Source organism: Diplotaxodon limnothrissa, linkage group LG14 (assembly GCF_057381915.1).
Source record: "Diplotaxodon limnothrissa isolate DT_005_m linkage group LG14, D_limnothrissa_male_GT1.1, whole genome shotgun sequence".
In the NCBI taxonomy this organism is placed as follows: domain Eukaryota; kingdom Metazoa; phylum Chordata; class Actinopteri; order Cichliformes; family Cichlidae; genus Diplotaxodon; species Diplotaxodon limnothrissa.
This window is the reverse complement of record NC_140609.1, coordinates 38,585,858-38,607,141: the sequence shown is the minus strand read 5'-3', so window position 1 is coordinate 38,607,141 and position 21,284 is coordinate 38,585,858. Positions and strand designations below refer to the sequence as shown.

At 41.2% G+C, this 21,284-nt stretch overlaps 1 protein-coding gene across 11 annotated transcripts in view; it reads left to right on the top strand.

Moving 5' to 3' along the window:
- Positions 1 to 21,284, top strand: part of slc8a2b (solute carrier family 8 member 2b) — a 59,767-nt gene that overhangs the window by 25,517 nt on the left and 12,966 nt on the right. For 2 of the 11 annotated variants that reach the window (XM_085370403.1, XM_085370407.1), the window contains 5 exons: positions 2,666 to 3,039; positions 8,267 to 8,370; positions 10,332 to 10,349; positions 16,085 to 16,209; positions 19,792 to 19,891. In XM_085370403.1, coding sequence (XP_085226529.1) covers positions 2,666 to 3,039; positions 8,267 to 8,370; positions 10,332 to 10,349; positions 16,085 to 16,209; positions 19,792 to 19,891 — 721 coding nt within the window. Of the gene's footprint in view, positions 1 to 2,665; positions 3,040 to 8,266; positions 8,371 to 9,124; positions 9,142 to 10,331; positions 10,350 to 12,108; positions 12,190 to 13,300; positions 13,324 to 16,084; positions 16,246 to 19,791; positions 19,892 to 21,284 lie in introns of all 11 variants that reach the window. The other 9 variants (XM_085370408.1, XM_085370404.1, XM_085370409.1 and 6 more) reach the window with 7 other exon arrangements.

Sequence of the window (21,284 nt, the reverse complement as noted above, 5' to 3'; positions counted from 1 at the left end):
TCCATTGATCAGCAGTTTTCAGCTATTCTTAATTCCCAGTTGGCTCTTACAGCCGAATGGTTGTTCTCAGTTAATGTTCCAGAACTCTGCAATAGCCTCCCACGTCAGATTAGGTCAATTAACTCACTAACTTCACCTCTTCTCACAGACCTCTTCACTTTCAGACTAGCTTTAATTCACAGTGCCATTTTCCCCCACTGCTTGATGGTTTTACTGGTTGTACAGTACGTTGGCCAACATTTATTGTGTTTTAATGGGTTATAGAAACAAACGGACTTTGCTGGTTGGGCAATAGATCCTAAAATTTATACAATATTTCAAAAAAATTGACGGTGTCAACATTGCTGATATTTTATTGACGCTTCCAGGCATCAGTAAATGAATTATACATCCTTATTTTCTAATGAACTATACAACACTGCACAGTACTGTCACATAATACAATTGAAAGATACTTTCTACCTATGCAGGAGTTTAAGTTACTTAAACTGCTTTTTACTTTTGCTGCTTGTATCTCCTCCTCGTTCTACTCAGTGGTGTGTTTTTGCTTCAAGTGGTGAAACACCTTTGTAGTTTCCAGCTTTAGCAGGAAGAAATGCATAATTTGAAAAGTACTGGGCTTTGTTGGAGCTTGTTGAAGTAACTCTTTCTTCAGGCACTAAATTGTCATCAGACGTGACTCTCTCTCTCTCTCCCTTGTCTCCTTATTGTGTGCACTATGGGATGTAAAAACAACAAATCATGAGTGATGCCGTATGACAGAGTGCAATAAAAGATAAGATAACTCTTTATTGTCATTGCACAGTCATACATAGTACAGTAGTACAATGAAATTGGAAAACTGTCCTACGTCGGCACTACATATAACACAACACGACACGATACGACACATCGCAACGCAACACAAACAACACAACACAGTATAATAACTTAGTAATAAAAAAGAAGAACAAGTGTATTTGTATTGCACACTGTTATTATTGCACATTAATTATTGTTGCACCTTGTTATAAATATAAATATTATTATTAGTACTGTTTTTACCATTGTTAACCCCCCCCAAAAAAAGTCCAGGGAGGTAGTCAGTCAGGTCAGCTATTTGCATTGATCAGGGCTATTGCCCTGTTGTAAAACTGTCCTTGAGTCTGTTTGTTCGGGACCTCAGCAGCCTGAACCTCCTGCCAGATGGCAGCAGCTTAAACACCCGGTGTCCTGGGTGTGTACCGGCCATATTGATGACCCTCTGGAGTGCCTTTCTGTGTGCTGTGGTGCAGCTGGAGAACCACACACAACATGAGTAACTAGAGTAAAAAATAAAAGCAACAGATTTAAAAAAACAAAAAAAACATAAAAGGTGTACCTACAGAGCATGATTCCATGATTATTAATTGCTAATTAATTAATAAGTGCTCTGAAATAAGTTTCGGAAGAATGATCTAACAAATAATAAGCCGTGCTGTGAGAAAGAGTCCATCAAAGAAATCTGTGCTTCGACTTTGGAGAGTAGCACTAATTAAAAGGTGTCTGTGTCTTTGTGATGAGCTTTACAAATTAATGCAAATGATAATTTTTTCAGTGACTTCTGTATTTGCCTTCATGTGCATTCGTTTGAACTAGTGCTGTCTCATTAAAATCAGATTAACGCCATGACCGCATTAACGCGGCAAATCTCCGTTGGTGAGTTAACGCAGATCGCCCCGCGCGTGGGGCTGCACGACGCCAACGCGTTAGTGCGGTTAGCTCGTTAACACGTTAGCGTCGTACAGCACCACGCACAGGGGCGATCTGCGTTAACTCACCAACGGAGATTTGCCGCGTTAATGCGGTCATGGCGTTAACGTGATTTTAGCGAAATTAACGCTGACAGCACTAGTTTTTTGTATTTTGTCTAAACAGTGGCATGAATCAAATTTAATAGGGATTTTTTTTATCTACATTTTTGCAAAAGCAGTGCTGACAGAGAGGGGATATAATAATATAAACAGAACTCTTTATGGGTTATAGTGAAGCTCCACGTCTCCCGGATATTTCGTATTTTTTAAGTGTTTATTTCTCTTGCAAGAAAAAGTCACATTTATACACTTCCATCTGTGGCAGGCTTGGCTGGACACGCAGACCTGATCTGATTTGGGAATCCCCACCTGCCACCTGCTAATGTGCAGTGACATGATTGGATAGAGTTGACTACAGAACCAGCAGCTGAGGGAAAAGACTGGCTCTTGATATTCACCTCAGCCATCCAGATACAACAACACTGGGCTTAAGCATCCTGAGCAGGGTTCAGTTTAAATTCAGCGCATGTAGCATGACTGCATTCCACATAATACTGGGATTGTTGTTGAAGTGGCCTTCTAGGATAGAGACATTTTCACTCTTTGACCATATAATTCCACCTCAGAGCTCTCCGAAGCTTCTTATTATTCACTAATAGGATTCTGCTCAGGAATCACATGTTATGTCCAAATTTGAATAATTAATAATTACACATGAAGGACACTGAACAGAGACGTTTCTTTTATTCTGTCTTCTGGTCTCACTGAGCTTTGCTCTAAAATCCAAAACACAAAAACTGACCAGGAATTATTAATCACTACAGGAATCTCACTCACACTCACCTGTTTGGAGCTAAAGTTTCACGCTGTTCTCTGGTATCTTCTGTTTCTAGATTGGCATAATCGATGATGACATATTTGAAGAGGACGAGCACTTCTTTGTCCGCCTGTTGAATTTGCGTGTTGGTGATGCAGAGGGGATGTTTGAAAGCGACGAAGTGGGTGCCGCACCCAAAGCTCGCTTAGTTGAGCCCCTGGTGGCCACGGTGACTATCCTGGATGACGACCATGCTGGCATCTTCACGTTTAGCGAACGAATGGTACGGGTGAGTGAGAGCGTGGGCACAATGGAGTTGACGGTGGTGCGCAACTCAGGCGCCCGTGGCACAGTCATCCTGCCGTACCACACCGAGTCAGGCACCGCCAAGGCTGGAGAAGACTTCGAGGAAGCCCGAGGAGAGCTGGAGTTCACCAACGACCAGACCAGGTGAGTCAGGATGACATCATGCTGCTCTTCTTCTGGTTCTTGACATGTAAGTAATAGGGAGGAGAAAGCTTTTCACAATTTGTATAGGAACATTTGAGTGGACACATCTAACACGACCAATGAAACTCTTATGCTTTTATTTTGAAAATCAACCATCTTGTGACCAAGACTCTGACCAGGACACTGTTGTGCTGATCTTCAGTATCACTCAGCAGCTTTCGACCATCATCTTTTAGACTCTAATGTCATCATCTTGGACTCCAGCTGGTAATGATAGTCCTTGTCCTGCTGCTGGGCAGCTCTGACCACACAAGAAGCAGGTGAGGAACCGCTTCATGTGGCGCTACGCAGAGCAGAACAAGGACTACCAGCTCCAGAAGTTCATCCAGGCTACAAGAAACATACTAAACCAGCAGCTGATTAGGCTGCTGTCATTAACTTTCCACGACCTCCTCGTCAATGAAGATGCAGATGAAAATCTTAAACGCTGTATTGTTCATTGTTTGTCCCTTTATCCATGTGACTGCATGCACTCATCCATCCCCAGTACCACTAACATCCCAATCAGAATTAGAATATGTGGGGGAAACTAAGTTTCTATAGAACATGACACAGAATATTGTGTTACCTCTGTCCTGGTTCATTTACATTTTATTTCACTAGCTGGGCCCACGTCCCCATTTTAGGTTTGACAGCATTTGTTAGGCGATAAAGGCGAATGGCTTAATCAAGAATTGAGCTGTGGTTTGGGAAGGCCTCGATGGGGACTGGTGGTGGCAGATGGTCCTACTCCTGAAAGTCAGATAATTCATCTCCAAACTAAAGGGCTGAGTAAACCTCAGCTAATGTTTTAAAATGGAATTTGCTGAAGATGAAACATATTTTTTTAAAACTACAATGATTTAGTGTCAGGGTAGGTTTCTTCAGTTAGAGACCCACAAAAACAAAGGAAATTGATTTCAGAACAAACAGGAAGAGACACACCAAGTAGCGCTCACTGATGACGGTATTGATGCTGTTAATGATTAGCAATATTTCAGAGCAGTGACTGATGAGTACCTGTGAAACTGGGTACTCAAAGACCAGTGTCATTAACAAGAAAGCATTACAACAATTACACTTCATGCCAAATCTGTGACAGTTGATGTGGATAGATGCACATCGCTTCTTTCTAGTTCTTTCTGTTTTTTGCTTCTTTTTCTTCCTCCTGTAGTTAATAAGAACAGAAACATCTGTAAACAAAGTTGTAAATATGTCCAGTAGGATTGCATGTCAACAAGAACACAGACCTGTATGAAACTGTGCTAACATACCAACAATAACAATTGTATGAAAAGATCGTATCTGGGCTGATAAAATGTGCTACTGCAGATTTTATCAAATAAATCTGCTCATTCTGGGACCTGAAGCTTTTGTTCCAATCGAAGATCTTTTTTGCGTTAATGTCAGCAAGCAAAGAAAGAAAGAAGATTTAAAATCTGACCAATTACATTAATTTAGGATGCTGAGTATTTCAGAGCCCTCTGGCCTCCTGCTGCAGTTAATTAGTGAAAATGCATTAAAACAAATAATCTTTCACTTTCAGACTTTGCTGCTCTGCGTGTTTATGCCCACAAAAGAGGATAAGGATCTTTGAATGGTGAATAATTCAGGGGATGGAGTAAAGAGAGTGTATGATTTTCAAAATAAGTTGTTATTGATTAGAAATTTATGCTTTCACCTCTTCACTCCAGCTAAATGTATATTTTATTGAACTTTTCTATAACAGTAAGAGGAATGGGCAGAGGGAGGTTTCAGCTGCTGCGTGCTTCGTGGTGATGTTTGCTCGTCTCCATCCTCTGCTTGTTTCACTTCCTCCTCTTTCCTCTTGTTTATTCGCATGTCTTCTCTTACCATTATTCTCTCTTCACCTCTTTCAGCGCTCCCCACACTGTCTTTGGTTCACCTTTGTGCCTGCCAGACGACAGTCCTATCCATTATTCATCACAGCTGACCTGACGGCAGGCTCAGCATGCTCATGCTGGATCTTTTCTGAGTTTGTGTCACATTATACTGCACGGTAGTGTTGGAGTGAATCGACCAGAACCTAACGAGTAACGTCAGGTCATATTTGGTTGTATTTATAAGTGTAGCAGCTCTTTTTTGTGTAGCCGGGTCGCACCACCAGATGGCACTGTGCAGCGTGTCGGGGTCTCCTTAGAGCCGGCGGGGGTGCTTTGAGCTTCCGATAGGATGCGTCTTCACATCCAGCTCTAACTGTCTACAGTAACAAACCTCACAGGCAACGTTTTTGACACCGGAGCCTTTCTCCTTTTCAGAACTGTGTAGCACTTATGACAAGTTTGAACGACTCGTGCTTGTGTGATATTGATTCCAGGAGCTCCACATTGATGTAAACAGGTTCACTGACTGGCAGGACAGTGAATTTAGTGAGACAGGTCTGGTGATGGGAGATCTCAGCATGTTTCTGTGAAGCAGCACTTTGGCTCTGCTCCTGAGGAGGGATTTATTCCTGTTTGCTGTTCCACTGGTTAATCATGGCCCAGTCAGCGTGTCTGAACACGTCAGCTTTCACTCAAAGCTCCCACCTTGTGCCTTTTGTGCCCCTTGTGACCTTATTAAGTTTCTGTGTGGCTACATTTAGTTGCATGATGACCGACGATGCAGTTCCTAGAGATAGAGTTCCTAGAGTGGGCAACAATTCTCTGAGTGCAGCTCCAGAGTTATTCATGCCTCTGCAGTCGTTTCATTTCTGTGAGAGGACTCCAGCTCTCAAGGGTGTAGTTTTGTTCTTGGACATAACATGTCACCAGCTTTCTGCTAAAATCAGGACTTGGTGTTTCACATCTTTTTAGGCTTTTTTGCAGCTCCACACTGCTCTGGCTCTAGCGTGTGCTGACCGCTACTGCTTGACCACAGCTGGCACTGTTTGCACATCTGAAAACAGAATTTGAACAAATCCTTGCATGCTTAAAATTACTGAAAAGGAACCTTTAGTGGGTCTGTTTAATTAATAAAGAAATGTCTGAACATTGTTTGACTTGCGTGCAAATTAGAGTGGCCATACCTATTTTGTTGTTTACAGAAATTTGCTCATTATGAGTGTGAAATCCAAAATAAATAAAATAAATAGCAAAGATGACAAAGTTGTCAAGAGGAGGGGTTGAGTGAATAGGTATACTTCAATATTTAAAGGTTTTACTGGGTAGTAAAATACTTCTTAAAGGTATTTACTATTTGAATTTCACATCATATAAATGGTGGCAGAGAATGATAACAGCATCACATTCAACAATCAGCTGCTTGACATTTTGAATGGAAGCAGATTAAAGTAATTATTTTAGCTTTTGTTTTGTTTTTTGTGCCCTCTATTTTTTTATGTAAAATGATTTTTAGGAAGTGAGAAGACTTTCTGCAGACTCGCAGCTATCAGGTTAAAATGCCAAAGTTGACAATCTGCAGTAAAATAAAGTAACAGCAACATCGGGGTGAAGACACGTCAGTGTCGCCCCCTACAGGTGAAGTAGCTGGTCTGGTTTTATTAGTTATTCTTGGAGGGAATGAGTGTCAAAGCTGCATTTTGCTAGTAAATCTACATTTGTTAACCTGTAATTATTATATGACTATTTAATGACTACTAAATCAAAACTAAGAGTAAATAACTACTAACAACTGTTAGCAGTTGGATATTTAGAAGAAGTTAATAAGTCACGTTGATTTATGAGTGAGATAGGAAGGAAGTTTCGAGCTGTCAGCGGCGCCGTAGCTCTCCTGCTGGACTGTTTTATGATCGTTCTTTCTGCTCATCATCACCTCATCTAATCGCCTCGCTCCTTCATTCTGTCATTTTCACGCCACATTGCTTACCTGTCAGGATGACTTGACTATTGATTGCATCGGCCCAGTTCCTTTCCTTTTTTTCTCCCTCGTTGACTCTCACAAAGCCCTTTGGGTTTTTTGAAGCCGGTGTAAAAAGCTGCAAAATCAAACATGTGGCGCTACACGTGGCGGTGACCCCTTGTGAATGAGGGAGTGCTTTGTTGTCTTTTCATGGCTCCTTCTTTAATGAATACATACTTTTGTATTCCATCCATTCGTGCTCATATCTCGATCTCCTTACACTAAACACTTTTATTGTTCATCTTTCTTCCCTCTCCTTTTCGCTCTTTTTTCCACACCTGTCCTGTCTTCCTTCAGTTTCATTCTCTCCTCCTCCATCTCTTCCTCTGTGTTGTCACAGTAGATTTTCTTCTACCTTCAGTAGGTCGCTCTCTGTGGTGACATTTCAGTCCGGCAGTCCTCAGAGACCTTAACGGGGCTTGTCATCATCACTTCACCTTCACTTCTTCTCTTCTAAAATAAACCCATCATTTCTAATACCGCTCAAACGCTCACTGTCATTATGGTGTTAAAGCTGCTCTGCCTCACTATTGCTTGATTCTTTCCTATTCTTAGTGTCTGGCTTCTTTTCTCCTCAGTGCAAAGTTAATTTCTCTTGGTATGGATTCTGAAAACCAGTCAGCCATGTTGGAGAAGTCATAAATATTCAGCTGAAATCTCCATATGCTATGTGAGCAGATACACTCCAAGTGAGAGTCCCATTATTTAACATTAATGCAGTCTTTGATATTTAAAATGTGGTATTTTAGAAATAGATAATTGCATAATCATCCATGACATCAATCCTTATTCATTATATTTCTCTGACTACTAATAGTTTCCCTCTGTGAGTCTTTTTAATCTGTCTTGCAGTTTTCTCCCCTAGCTCCCACCTTTAACTCACTTATTGAACTTGTGTCCTTTCTATGCATTTGGTTTCCTCCTGCTCTGATTTACACAGCAGCAGGTCCTGAACAGACACAGCAGGGCAGACCTCTGCAGTGTGTGTGTGTGTGTGTGTGTGTGTGTGTGTGTGTGTGTGTGTGTGTGTGTGTGTGTGTGTGTGTGTGTGTGTGTGTGTGTGTGTGTGTTCACAGGCCTTGAGATTTGCAATGGCAACACGTCGTTAACAAGGACGACCTGTGGTGAAGGCGCCCCGAGTGCTGAAATCACCTATTGATGAAGTGCTTAACTTCATTATGTGTTTGCAACTGACAGTTTTCTGTGTGTGTGTGTGTGTGTGTGTGTGTGTGTGTGTGTGTGTGTGTGTGTGTGTGTGTGTGTGTGTGTGTGTGTGTGTGTGTGTGTGTGTGTGTGTGTGTGCGTGTGTGTGTGTGCGTGTGTGCAGTCAGACTCTCCAGGTGAGGATAATTGATGATGAAGAATATGAAAAACATGAAAACTTCTTCATCGTGCTGGAGGAGCCGCGCTGGCTGAAGAGAGGAATCTCAGGTACGTGACTGTAACATGTTTCCCTTTGTTTGATGGATTTACTTTAACCTTTTGATCGACCGTCACCAGCAAACATGCATCAAACCCTGACGTCATCTCCCTGCTCGACTGTCGGTTACAAAGTGAGAAGTATAAATGAAATTCAAAGAGAATATGCTCCACATACACAGACTCGTATTATCAGAGGGTCTTTTTATATGCAAATAATATTTACGTCTAAATTTTGTCTCATTAGTTGCTCCGTGATGCACAAGTTTGAGAGTGAGTCATGTGTTTTGAGACTCAACTTTCTTTCTAGAATTGTTTTTTTAACCGTGACATTTGAAAGAAGCGCTAGTTGACGGTTATTCAGTGTAGAAATGTTTGCTTTGTATTTACAAGACATCATAGACGGGGCTGAGTACTGAACCTTGGCGTGTTTGATACTCGTTAAAACGCAGCTGCAGAGGTATCAAAGTACTGCAAATGTTTGCTTTCACAAAGCTGGCGCTGAATTTCTCTTCTGACTTTAAACATTTAAAGCAGTTTCACAGCTTTGCATTCATGAAGCTTGTTTAAGAGTTTGCCTTAAACAAGCTTGTATAAAAATGAAATGTATACATTTTTACATTCAGATTTAAAAAAAAATATGCAGCACCCTGAAACAGAGGATTGTATTGTTGGGTCTGTTCCGCAGCGATGAGTCTTCATACTCCTATCCATACCTTCTTACAGTTTTCAGCATAGCTGCTATTTTTAGATCTCTCCTTAGAAGTCTCACCAGGTCCACTTGTACATATTCTTTTAGGCAGAGTCTTCTATGAGTGTCAAAGAGATCATCCATCAACCTTTTCTATTTTGTTCCATTTTTGGGAGGTGTTGCATGTTGGTATTGCAAAATGTGTATATATATATTATTTATTTATTTATTTATTTTAGCGCGCTCTGAGCCACTCAGGTGTTCTGCTGAACGCTGTCACACAAATGCCACAGGATGTTCATGTTGACAGTCTCACCCTGGGGGATGAATTCATGGTTCACAACGCTCTGATTGTCAAAAATGACGAGCAGGCTCCTGGTCTTCCTGTCACCAGGATCACAAACTGGACTCTTCTTGTGAAATCTGCAGAAAAGTGCTCTAATGCGGAGGCACAAAAACAGAATTGAATGTTTGCTTTCTGTCTAAGGTTGAGGTGTGTGATGAAATGACAGAGCGCACAGTGTGCATGGTCTGAAGGGAGCGTGGTAAATAGCAGCTACTGAGCTGAATGAATGAAGGAGTCTGAATACAATCTCAAAGATGACCATGACTTTAAAACAGCTGTTATGTTTCTTGCATTTCAAAGCTTTCAGCCTTTCAGTCACAAAACTAAGTTACACCTCTTCAGTAAATTCACAGAAGAGGCTTTACAGCAGCTCAGACTGCAGCTGGGCTTTATTTGTCCCAGATGAACAGGTGGACAGCGGCACATTATTTGTGTATATTTTGTTGCCTTTTCTTTTCCTTTTTTTCTTGTCTTTTACTTGTTTGTTTGTTTTGTTTGACCCACTCTCCTCACAAGGATCGATAAAATTTCATCTTATCTTAGGAACACAGAGACACACGTCTTCAGGGAGACAGCCATTCATCTTTCATCCATCGACACACAAACCCTGCTTTTCTCTGTGTAACGTGGAGACGGGACATTTCCTTTAAACTTCAGATGATTTTTTAGACTGTCCTTTGTGTTATTAACTTGGACAAAACACTAACAGCTGAAAGACAGACGAGTAAGAAAAGAGATCGTTGCTGAAGGCACTCGAGTTTTATTGTAAAGACAAAAAGGTTTTACTGAACTGTTAATATTGACTCACTTGTGAGATCAGGTTTGCGCTTTCATTGTGGAGTTTTGTTTTGATTGTGCTTTCCCTCCTGAATGTTCGCTGGTACTTACTGCTCTTCTTTTCTTGTCCACACGCCCTCCTCTCTGTTTTCTTCACAGCTCTGCTGCTCAACCAAGGTAAGACCATCTGATTAGTTCCTCTGCTTCAAACTGTCAGGACGTCTGAGTCGAGCCACAGTTTTTCAGTCAATATGTTGATTATTTTGTGGAATAATGAATGAAATGAAGTGAAGCAATTATAGATATATATAATTTTTCTAAAGCCTTTTAAAGTTTTTTTTTTTTTTTTTCTATTTTTTTTTTTTATGGTAATTAAGTATTTTGTGGCCTCAGTTGGATTTCTGCTGTGTGTTGTGTTGTTCACATTGCACATTTCATATAATCCTGTCCCATGTTTCACAAAATCAACCTACGCACAATGTCTCACTGTTATCAAACTAAGACTGCCCCCTTGTGTTAACTACACCTCACTCCAGTGTCTCCCTTTTTCTTCTAATTTTCTGTTTTTGCAATCAACTGATAAAAAAAATTTGGAATATGATCACAATACAAGAAACTTTGGCTCTGGCTGCATCTCTTACTGTTACAGTCTGATATTTATTTAAACAAACTGAGCCCAGTGGGGTTTTTTGGGTGGTTTTTTTTTTTTGGACTGACCAAAAAATCTAATTCCTCAGTCAAACATTAAAACAAAGCCGGGCTGCTGAGTATAAGCCTCAAATGTCTATTATTAATATTTGGTCTGACTCAGCACTCCATCATTCTGTTTGCTCTTCTGGCTAAAGGGATAAAGGCTGCATTTGCTGTCTTCTTCTTTCAGTTACCCCCTTTTAGGGTCGCCACGAGGATCATCTCACTCTATCCCTAGCATGCTCCTCTGTCACACCAAGCCTCTGCATGAATCTTCTTTGTCGTCTTCTTCTTTTCCTCCTGCTCGGCAGCTCCATCTTTAAAATCCTTTGCCCAATATATCCACTGTCCCCAAAAGTTGATTCTGTTCATCTGGTCGTAGCGTTTTCAGTGGGAGAAATGTTTCGTTACTCCTCTGCACATGTCCAAATCATCTCAGCCCTTCCTCTCCAACTTTGCTAACTTTTCTGATCTTGTCCATTCTGCTCACTGCCAATCAAAACCTTATGGTCTTCGTCTGTGCCACCTCCACCTCCACCTCCTGTCTTTTTGTTACCGCCACCATCTCCAAACCATCATTTCCTTACACACTTACTACTATCCTTGCCCCCTGGACACTCGTCTCCACACTCTTCATCCTGTCTCCATTCTCTTCTTCACATCTCTTGCTTTGTATGGTTGACTCCAGGTATTTAAGCCCATCTCCCTTCACTGGCACTGCTCCTTGCATGTTTAATTTTCCATCTGCCTCCCTCTTATTCGAACACATATATCTTGTTTTGCTTCTGCTGATTTTTATTCCCCTTCTCTCCAGAGCATACCTCCACATCTCCAGGCTCGCTTCCACATGCTTCTTGCTCTCCCTACAGATCACAATGTCGTTTCCAACCATCATAATCCACAGAGACTCTCGTCAGTCACCATGTTCTTTACCACTGCAGACAAGAAGGAGCTCGGAGCCATAGTACCACAGTTTCTCTCTCAGCACCCTATCATAGGCATTCTGTAGATCCACAAAGACACAGTGAAGCTCCTTCTGACCATCTCTATACTTCTCCATCCGCTCTCTCCAACCAAATATTGCCTCTGTAGATCTCTTTCTCAGTATCAAGCCATTCTGCTCACTGATCTCCACCTTTCTTCTTAACCTAGCTTCAACGGCTCTTTGCCATAGCTTCATGCTTATCACCATTATCCCTCTGTAGTTACTCCACCTCTTCTCCAACACTTGTTCTCCATTCTGCAGGCATGTCACTCTCCAAGATTGTGTTAAACAATCTGGTTAAGTCCACTGCTCTCTCACCTAGACATCTCCATACCTCTAAAGGTATGTCACCTTAACCAGTGCTCATTGCACACTTCCACATCCTCTCCATAGCTGCTCTCACTTCCTGCGTGCTAATCCTCTACACTTCCTGATCCACTAACTGTCCTTCATCCGTCCTTCTCTCTCTCATTTTCTTTACTTATCAGCTACTCAGAGTACTCCTTCCACACTCGTCACTCATTACTACATTTCCATCTCTTTCCTTAATCTCCCCAACCAGCTGCACATCCTTTCCAGCTTAATCTCTCTGCCTGGCTAATCAATACAAGTCCCTTTCTCCTTCCTTAGCCTTACATATAACTCACTGTAAGTCTTTTTCTTTGCCAGCTAGGCCCTCGGTACTCCTGTCTATTTTCTCCATCCTGACTATCCAACTTCTTCCTTTGAATGTTGTCCTATACTTCCTTGTTTCGCCACCAAGTCTTCCTACCCTCTTTCCTTTATCCAAAGGATAAACCAAATACCAAATCTTGGGACTTTTCCTACAGCTGTGCTTTCTCAGTTATCTACTGACTCTTCCTACCACTCGGTCTGCCTCAACTCTCCCTGAACTCTGTGCAACATTCTTCCTTCTTCAGCTTCCACCATTCATCATCTCCTTAATTTCCAAAGTCATCCTACAGACTGCCAAGCTGCATTCTCCTCTGACACCAGCTTGCATCCACCTATGTGCACCTTCTCCGCCATTATGCCACCCTGTGCTCCTGCCTCTTCTTGAAGTCGGTGTTCACCACAGTCCTTTCGTCCTGGTAGCAACCATATATCTGTTCTTCCACATTTCTCCTTACAACAAATCTACCCAACACCTCTTCATCACTTCAGTTCAATTCACCTACATGTCCATTCTGCTCCTCGCCCTGAGGACACTCACTTCCACTCCACAGTTTAGCATATCCACCCAACATCACCCCTTTGATTTCCAGCTTCAAACCCATGATCCCATCTGAAATTTTAATTTAAAGAGTTTCCAATTTTTAATTTAACAATTTTAATCACTCATAGATGCAATAATTATTCCAGATGATTTTTATATTCTAGATACAGCAAAGTTGTTATAGCCACCTGTTTGCATCTGGACCACAGCAGAGCTGTGAGCAGCTTGTGAATAAAGACTCACAAAAAAATCAACACTTGGTGGTTTGTACAGATTTGTCAGAGTGTTTGTGGCCTTTCTAAGTCAAGAATATTATTAATATTAATACTATATTATATACACAGCTTATTGTTCTGGAGTTTCACGTGTGGAAAGCTTAAAAAAGCAAAACTGTTTATATTAAAATAAAATGCTGTCTTACATGATATCCATAATGCTAAAGGAAAGGAAAGAAGATGAGGTGAGATATACTTTTGTTAAATCCCATCTTGGGAAGTATAATAACATAGAACAGCTCAAAAAGCTCAATAACGTAAAAAGAAAACAGTCTAACAAGTACAAAAAAATAAAGCAACATAAAATCACGTAGCTCAGTAAGTAAAAATCTATATAAGCGTTTTATTAAAAGAAATAGCTCCACAAAAAGAGCTTACCCAGTTACCAATAAATGTCAGATCACATTTAATTAAATATATGTCAAATCAAAATCGCAGTCCTCCCACATTTTCATTTCAGGAGCTCTTTTAAGTTTATGATCAACACAGACAGTTAAAAATCAAAAATCAATGCTCAGCTCTGCCAGCAGTAAACAAACAGGCAGCCATAACATTTTTCCATTAACTAAACCTTCCAGAGTTTAGAGTATACTTCCTGTCAAACTTGCTATCAAAGCAACTGAGCAGCTTTAACCTCAAATGACCGACCATTAGAGGCAGAAAAAGCATGAATGAGATGCTCATAGACTGAGGAAAAGTGCGCTGAGTGCAGGAAGCTCTCCAGTAGAAGTGGTTTACAATGACACTTGTTGACCTGAAGGTAATTTCTCATTCAACTCCATCGACTGTCACACTGGGAGATGCAGAGCTCCTTCCCTGAGGTAAATATGTTTGTGCTCAGAGAAGTACCTTAAAGCTAAGAGAAGTCACACAAGCCGAGTGTGTGTGTGTGTGCGCGTCGGTGTTTATGACAGCTTGAAATAGTGCCAGTGAATACTGCCATATGCTGCTTTGCGCTCTCAGCCTTTTTGGAATTAGATGTATACACCATAAAGTGGAGAGGGGAGGTCTAATCCTCGTCTCTTTCCTTTCTTCTTTTCTCTGAGCAGAAAGGCCACGCGAGTAAATCCCGCTCGAAACACAATGAGCCTTAAACTCAAGCTCTCTGTGAACCCCCAGACAGCTACTACCTGTCTCTAGTGTAAGGAAAATATTGTTGGCTGTAATACAAACCCTGATTGGCTCTCGGTTATTTCTCCAAGATGAACTCTGGTTGGTGTAGCTGCCGTTGCCACTCTGTTGGCAGTTGATCAGTAAACCAAACTGAGCCATATGTCAGCGTAAATGAACTCTTTCTGCAAGCTCTTTAGTGTTTTCTCTCTCAGACTGAAGCAGGTGTGTATATAAAGCACACGGTTTAGCTTATTAGCATTTTGCATTGTTTCAGCCAGCTGAATTTATGCCATAGAAAAATGTTAGAGTTGTTTTGGCTTAAAGTTGACCGTTTATGCTCATTTTCAGCTGCTTAGTTTTATTATCAGACTCCACTGGAGAAGCTTTTCATGAGTCAACATTCATGATGATCCTTAAACTGAAGGGCTATACTGCAGCCTCGGCTTATCCACAGTCTCAAACAAGCTGCTTTAGCTCCTCCCCTCATAAGTCATAAGCAACAATGTTGCTTGGTTAAGAGGAAGGCCTCACATAACTAATTTTCCATTTGTTAACACTGATTTATTTTTTTTAATAACAAAGGCACAGTGAGTCGATTTGTGCAGTTATAAATTTTATTTGTTATTTGTTTAAGTCATTTATTATGCAAAATTAATTTTTTTTTTTTGCTCTGGGTCACAGGAAAATAAATCTTTGAGTCCAAAACTGTTGGTTTAAGTTTCAATATGTGGGTTTCATGGGTCAATTTTATTTTTTCAGAAATATAGTTTACATAAGCAACACTGTTTTCCACAAAGAGTGTCATTAACTTAAATTTCATAAGAAAAAATGTACAGTAAACTCCTCCAGGACGGAAATGGATTCACTAACAAATCAGTGATTTCAACACATTTCAGTGTGTTCCATTCTGTTTATTGCCTGCCACTTAAACCAAGTCAACCTGTTTGTGGTATCAACATTTTAAAACTGACTTGAATTACTGACTTTAAGCCGTACAAGCCCCACCCGAAACATACCCTAACCTGTTTGAAAAACATTTATGCCCCAGTTGGTCTGGTTTTAATGCTGGTAGAAAATTTGAGTTAACCAGGTTGTTTATTTATTGTAAGTAAAATTGGAAACACTGCAGCTTAAATCACCACATCTATGATGGTGAAGATGATCATTTTGATTATGATAATAATGAAACTAAAACTGACAAAAGTAAAATCTTTTGGGGTTTTCAGTTTTTAAAAAAATCCACTCTGATCAAATATGAATTGAATGACTCTTATGTAAATCCCTTAGACTGACTCACATAATGTGACATGCTTATGCCTTAAATTATTTTTTTATTTTAGTATTTCTCTGAACATATGGTACAAATATTCTGCCACCCACCCTTTGTCTCCATGGAGCGACACACACACACACACACACACACACACACACACACACACACACACACACACACACACACACGCAGGTATCTGTCACGGACACATAAAAACTCGTATTTCAGGCTCATGGTGATGCGCACAAGTGCTCCTTAAAATAAAACACTTCATTGTGGAAGTACCATTACAAGTTTCTTAGTTTCAGGCCAGTCTCACTGTGCTGTCCCTTCTCTTTCCTTCACATCCATCTTCCACAGAGGGGACAGAGGGGCAGATGACTGCTGAGGAGGAGGAGGCTCGGAGGATAGCAGAGATGGGGAAGCCCATCCTGGGAGAGCACAGCCGTCTGGAGGTGGTCATTGAAGAGTCGTATGAGTTCAAGGTGATGATTCATCTTCTCTTCTTCCTCTGTCACACCGTTGTCCTCTCTGTGCAGTAAAAATAAATTTATTGCTGCATGTCTTTTTTTTATTGAAGTTATTGAATGTGTTAAAATTTAACACATTGATGACTTATTGATTATTGCCCCACAGCAGCTTTAACGTTTATCACTCCACTTGATTTATTTATTGCAGTTAAAAAAAAGGAAAGGAGAAGAAGCAGCATAGAAACTCCATTTGGGATAAAGCAGAGCTCAGCACGTTGTTTGAGGGAGCTGCAGAGGACAGAGTGTGATAGGATGTGGGCTTGTTTTGTAACACTAGATTTGTAGTGTTATTAGAAGAAACGCAACAAACCTAAGCTGACTTGCAACAAGTTTAAATGCACACCTCAGTGTTTCCAAGAAAGGGCTTTTCCTCCTGTGGCCTCAATACAAACTCCAACAGTCTTTCATAGCAGTTGGGTTGTAGTTCCTAAATGAGGGCAGTGATCGTTTGATCATACTTTATTCATCCCGAGGGAAATTGGGTTAAGGCTGCCAGCCGTGCCAGCGTATGTAGTGAGTGTATGTATGACCCTTTGCATGGTTTTAACTTTGAAAAGCCTCAAAGGGAACGCTACAAACTTGCAGCTCGCCCTACAGCTCCTCTGACTGGGTTGTGTTTAGTGGCTTAGGACTAAGAATTGGTTTAGGCGGGAGGAGTGAGTCAGAGCCACCACAGGTCCAGAGACAGCGAGTAAATAACATTTTATTTTGTGCTATTTTAATTTCAAGTGAACTAATAATGTCTGTATTTTATTACTTTGATGAATTTCACTTTTTTATACACACACCTCATGCCATGCACATATTCCATATAAGCATGGCAACTGTTTATTTATAAGGACAGGTGGCTCAGTGCTTTTCTATTACCACCTTTAGCATCTGCTGGACCTTTTATTTATGAAAGAAACGAAGATAATTCTATCCCACCATGTAAATGTTAATTATGGTGATCCATCCATTCATTTTCTTAACCAGTTCTTACCAGTTCAGAGTCTCTCGGGTGCTGGAGCTGTTGTAGGCCCAGTAGCAGGGTACACTATGGAAGTTATCAGTCTACTGCTGCACTAACACAGAGAGAGAGAGACACAACCATTCATGCCTACGACCAATTTACAATCACCCAATATTCACGTTATTCATCTGTGGAAGGAAGCTGGAGGACATGCAGACACAGGGAGAGCATGCACGCATGAGTCACAATCTTCAGGGTGTTATCAACCCAGCAGGCATCTACGGTCACATCACGAAGAAGCCTTTAGAGTAGAGAGGTTGCATTTTCTGTGCACTGAGACTCTCTTTTCCCTCACATCTTTCTTTGACCTCATGATATTTCCATTGCACTGCAGACAGAGGTTAATTTACTGATTTCTGAGGGCAAAAACAAATGCTAAATAGAAGGAACTGTGCTCTCCTGGCAGAGTTATGCAATCCACCTTTACGCTCTTTCTCACATTGTTAAACCTCGGTCTTAACCCTCTCTCAGTGTGCCGGTCTAAAGTGGGTTTAAATTATTGAAAATGCATGAGTTGCCCTCAATATAGCAGCTCTGTCGAGGCGCACGGAGGATGCAGACTCTCTCAGAGTTTGCAAAGCATCCTCCGTGTGCTTCTTTCTTCTGCAAGCTGTCCAGATATTTGCATGGTGCTTTGGGCTGAGCTCAGGTTGTATTTTAAGCAAATAAAAGCAGCCACCACCTCCACATAAGCCCTCTGCCTTCTGCATGCTCCAAGCAATAACATTAGATTAGTTTACTGGTGACAAACATGCAGAAGGACCATTTGGATGGATGATAATCCGTCATTTTTAATTACACTTCACGAACGTTTAATTAAGGAATCGTATCAGGTCACTCATGTGAAAGGACCATTTTCTGTTTTGCTAGGAGGTTTTTATTGTATTACAGGTCTGAGTCTGTGTGAAATACACAAAATTAAATAATTTAACCATCAACAAGTTCTCTTAATTCCTGTTATCATCAGCTCTTATGTAAGCAGTGGGTGTTTCACAGGTTTTAAATCATGAAAATCCTTCTTAAATGCAGTGAATAACACAAGTGCTGTCACAATAAGCAGTCGCTGAAATACACCTTGTTTGCTTTTATGCTTTCCTCTGAATGATCTGAAATCTAATTAACACAAAATGTGTCAAAGCAGATAAGGTCAGCTCAACGAAGGACACGAACAACTCAAACACCAGTCTCACTCTAAGCCAATTAAACGCGAGCAGAAGCTTGGATTTGTTTGAGGATTAATTACACGAGGAACGAGCGCTGAACAAACATCAACAACGCCGACGGAGGAGAGCCATCATTCCATCATCACATCAAACACCGTCCACTGAGACACCAGATCGTCATCCTCCGCTTGATTAAACCAACCCCTTGTGATCAAATAAAATTGTACTTGTCGCTCATCATTAGTGGATAGTGTGAGTGACCTTGAGGAATAACGCAGTCACTGTGAAGTATGTAAAACAGTGGGAGAGGTGTGCATGTTTGCACTGTATCATCTGCTCCTTCTTGTGTTTGCTGGTTAAATTGCTGAAGTGAGTTTCACAGCTCCAAACTCGACCGAGCACACTGAGCTTTTACCTCATGTGTTTGTGCAGCTGCAGACAAACTGCACGTACTTCAATCATACAGAGACGATTTTATCATCGATGCCCAGATGTTGACGTTTTGGCTTCGAGGTCTACACACAGCTCCTCTAACTGAATCGAACTGATGATGGGTGTGTCATTATATGGAAAATTAAATAATCTGAAAAGAAAAAGAAAAAAATGTGTAACACATGCAGCAGTGAGTGAAATATCTGATGTGGTGTCTTTGTCGGCCTCACTTCATATATGACAGATGTCATGAAAGCTTACGCAACTCGTAACTAAATACAGTGTCATTTAATTTAGGTGGTCGTGGTTAACACGATCACCTAATATGCAAAAGGTCCCGAGATTCTTTGCAAGTAAGAAATCACAAAGACAAACAAAGCTCGTCTTTATGATGCATCTGTTCAGCTTCTGTGAGAGTTTGCAGGTAAACCGTCAGCTGGATCTGGTTGGTTGTCCTTATGGTCAGCACTGTTAGTATGAAAATCAGAGTGCAGAGCTTTTCCCCTTAATAAATGAAATGAAACTGCATTTTGCATTTACTCAGGTTTCCTTTGCCTAGCTTTATGTTACATTGTGTTTGATGATCTGAAATACAAACGAGCGGGCAAATCCTTTTTTCATACACTGTAACTGTCAAAACTGAATCAAATGCCCAGAAATAGTCTTCCTCCTAACACTTCCTATAACGCAGCGCAGGAGCATCTTTTATTAGAGCCGTCCCACCTGCCGGCTGCACTTTTAAGCCAAAACCGTCCTCCTGACAGGTAAACTCATATGTGTGAGTTTTTGAAGGCCCCCTAAACTTTTCTCCTCTTCCCTTCAGCTGCACAAAGCATGACTAACAAGCTCTATCTCACCTGAGTGACTCTTGTCACCTATCCTTGGATTTAATTGCTTGCTAATGAAGTGTGTTGTGCTTGTGATTGGCAGAGCACTGTTGACAAGCTCATTAAGAAGACCAACTTGGCGCTGGTTATCGGCACACACTCCTGGAGGGAACAGTTTGTGGAGGCGGTCACTGTCAGTGCAGGTGAGCTCTGTTTGTGAGAGTCTGTCAGTGGACGCATTACTAGAGTGAACAAACAGCTGTCACATGGACGCTCTCCCCCCTTTAACGACACAGTCAGCCAGTCTAAGCAGAAGCTGTGAGTGTGACCGAGGATCATCTGAAGTTTAGGATTGTTACGCCTCCTCGAGGGCAGGAGGGGGTAACACAACAACTCCAGATACTCGGTACAAGTTTTATAAACAGAAACAAGTTTAATGGCAGCTTTCTCACAAAAACAATAACCAAACTTCATACAACAAATATGGGGGAGAAAGGGACAGTTAGTGTAGAATATATATATACTGGAAGTGCTGGGTATACAAGTCTGGCCTAAGTCTTCGGTCAGAAAGACTGCAGCAGTCCAGGAGTTTAGTTCACCGTCTTTAATGAAGCTTCACAGAAGATATGCACTTATAATTGTGGCAGGTGCAGTATCGGTGACTATAAGCATGGTTGTCTGGAAACAGAAACAGGTAACACTATAATTAGCAGGCTCAAAGACAACCAAGCAACAATCAGAACACATCATCTACTCAGACACAGCAATATTTTACAATGTCCACAAGGGGTCGCCGTAAGACCAGAAGTTGGCTAAATAGCACATATCTTCCCAGTTGCTAGTACTAAGGCAAGCATGTGGCAAGCTAACAACAGCTAAACTAAACAATAAACAACAGAAAAATCCTTTAACCGCGGGATATAATCATTGGGGGAGATTCTGGCCACTGGTATTAACTTAGTGCTAGTTAATTAAATAATTAAATAAACCTACTAACGTGGTAGCAGTGTACTGAGGCATAACTTTAGCTTAAACATACACAAACAACTATAACTATTATCATACCAGTTAACCTGTCAAAGGCAATAACACTTACAGTCTCATTAACGCACACGGAATCACACAAACTGCGATACAACTGCCATGCTCTGCTGCTGCTTTTCGTCCCTCACTCTCCCTCTGCGTGATGCGCACATGATCACTGGTGCGCTCATTTGGGTGCGCTTGGTTCTTGCCTCTAGACATCCTGAGGCCGAGTCAGCAGGGAATTTGCACAGCCGCCCCCAAATTCACTAAGGGAATTTGCAGAACACAAATGTCCCTGCTGGATAATATATATATATATATATATATATATATATATATATATATATACACCCCTTCAGTTCTCTGGCATTTTTGGAAGAGTAATGAGTTTAGTCACGGGGCGAATGTATTTAACTCCTTTGATGTCAACCTCAGCTGTGCGTATCTTGCCATCATCACTGGAGATTACTTTAGTTACCCGCCCAACTGGCCACAGGGCTCTTGGGAGCTGTGGGTCAATCACAATGACCACTCGATCTACTGTGAGATCTGGGGTACTGATGCACCACT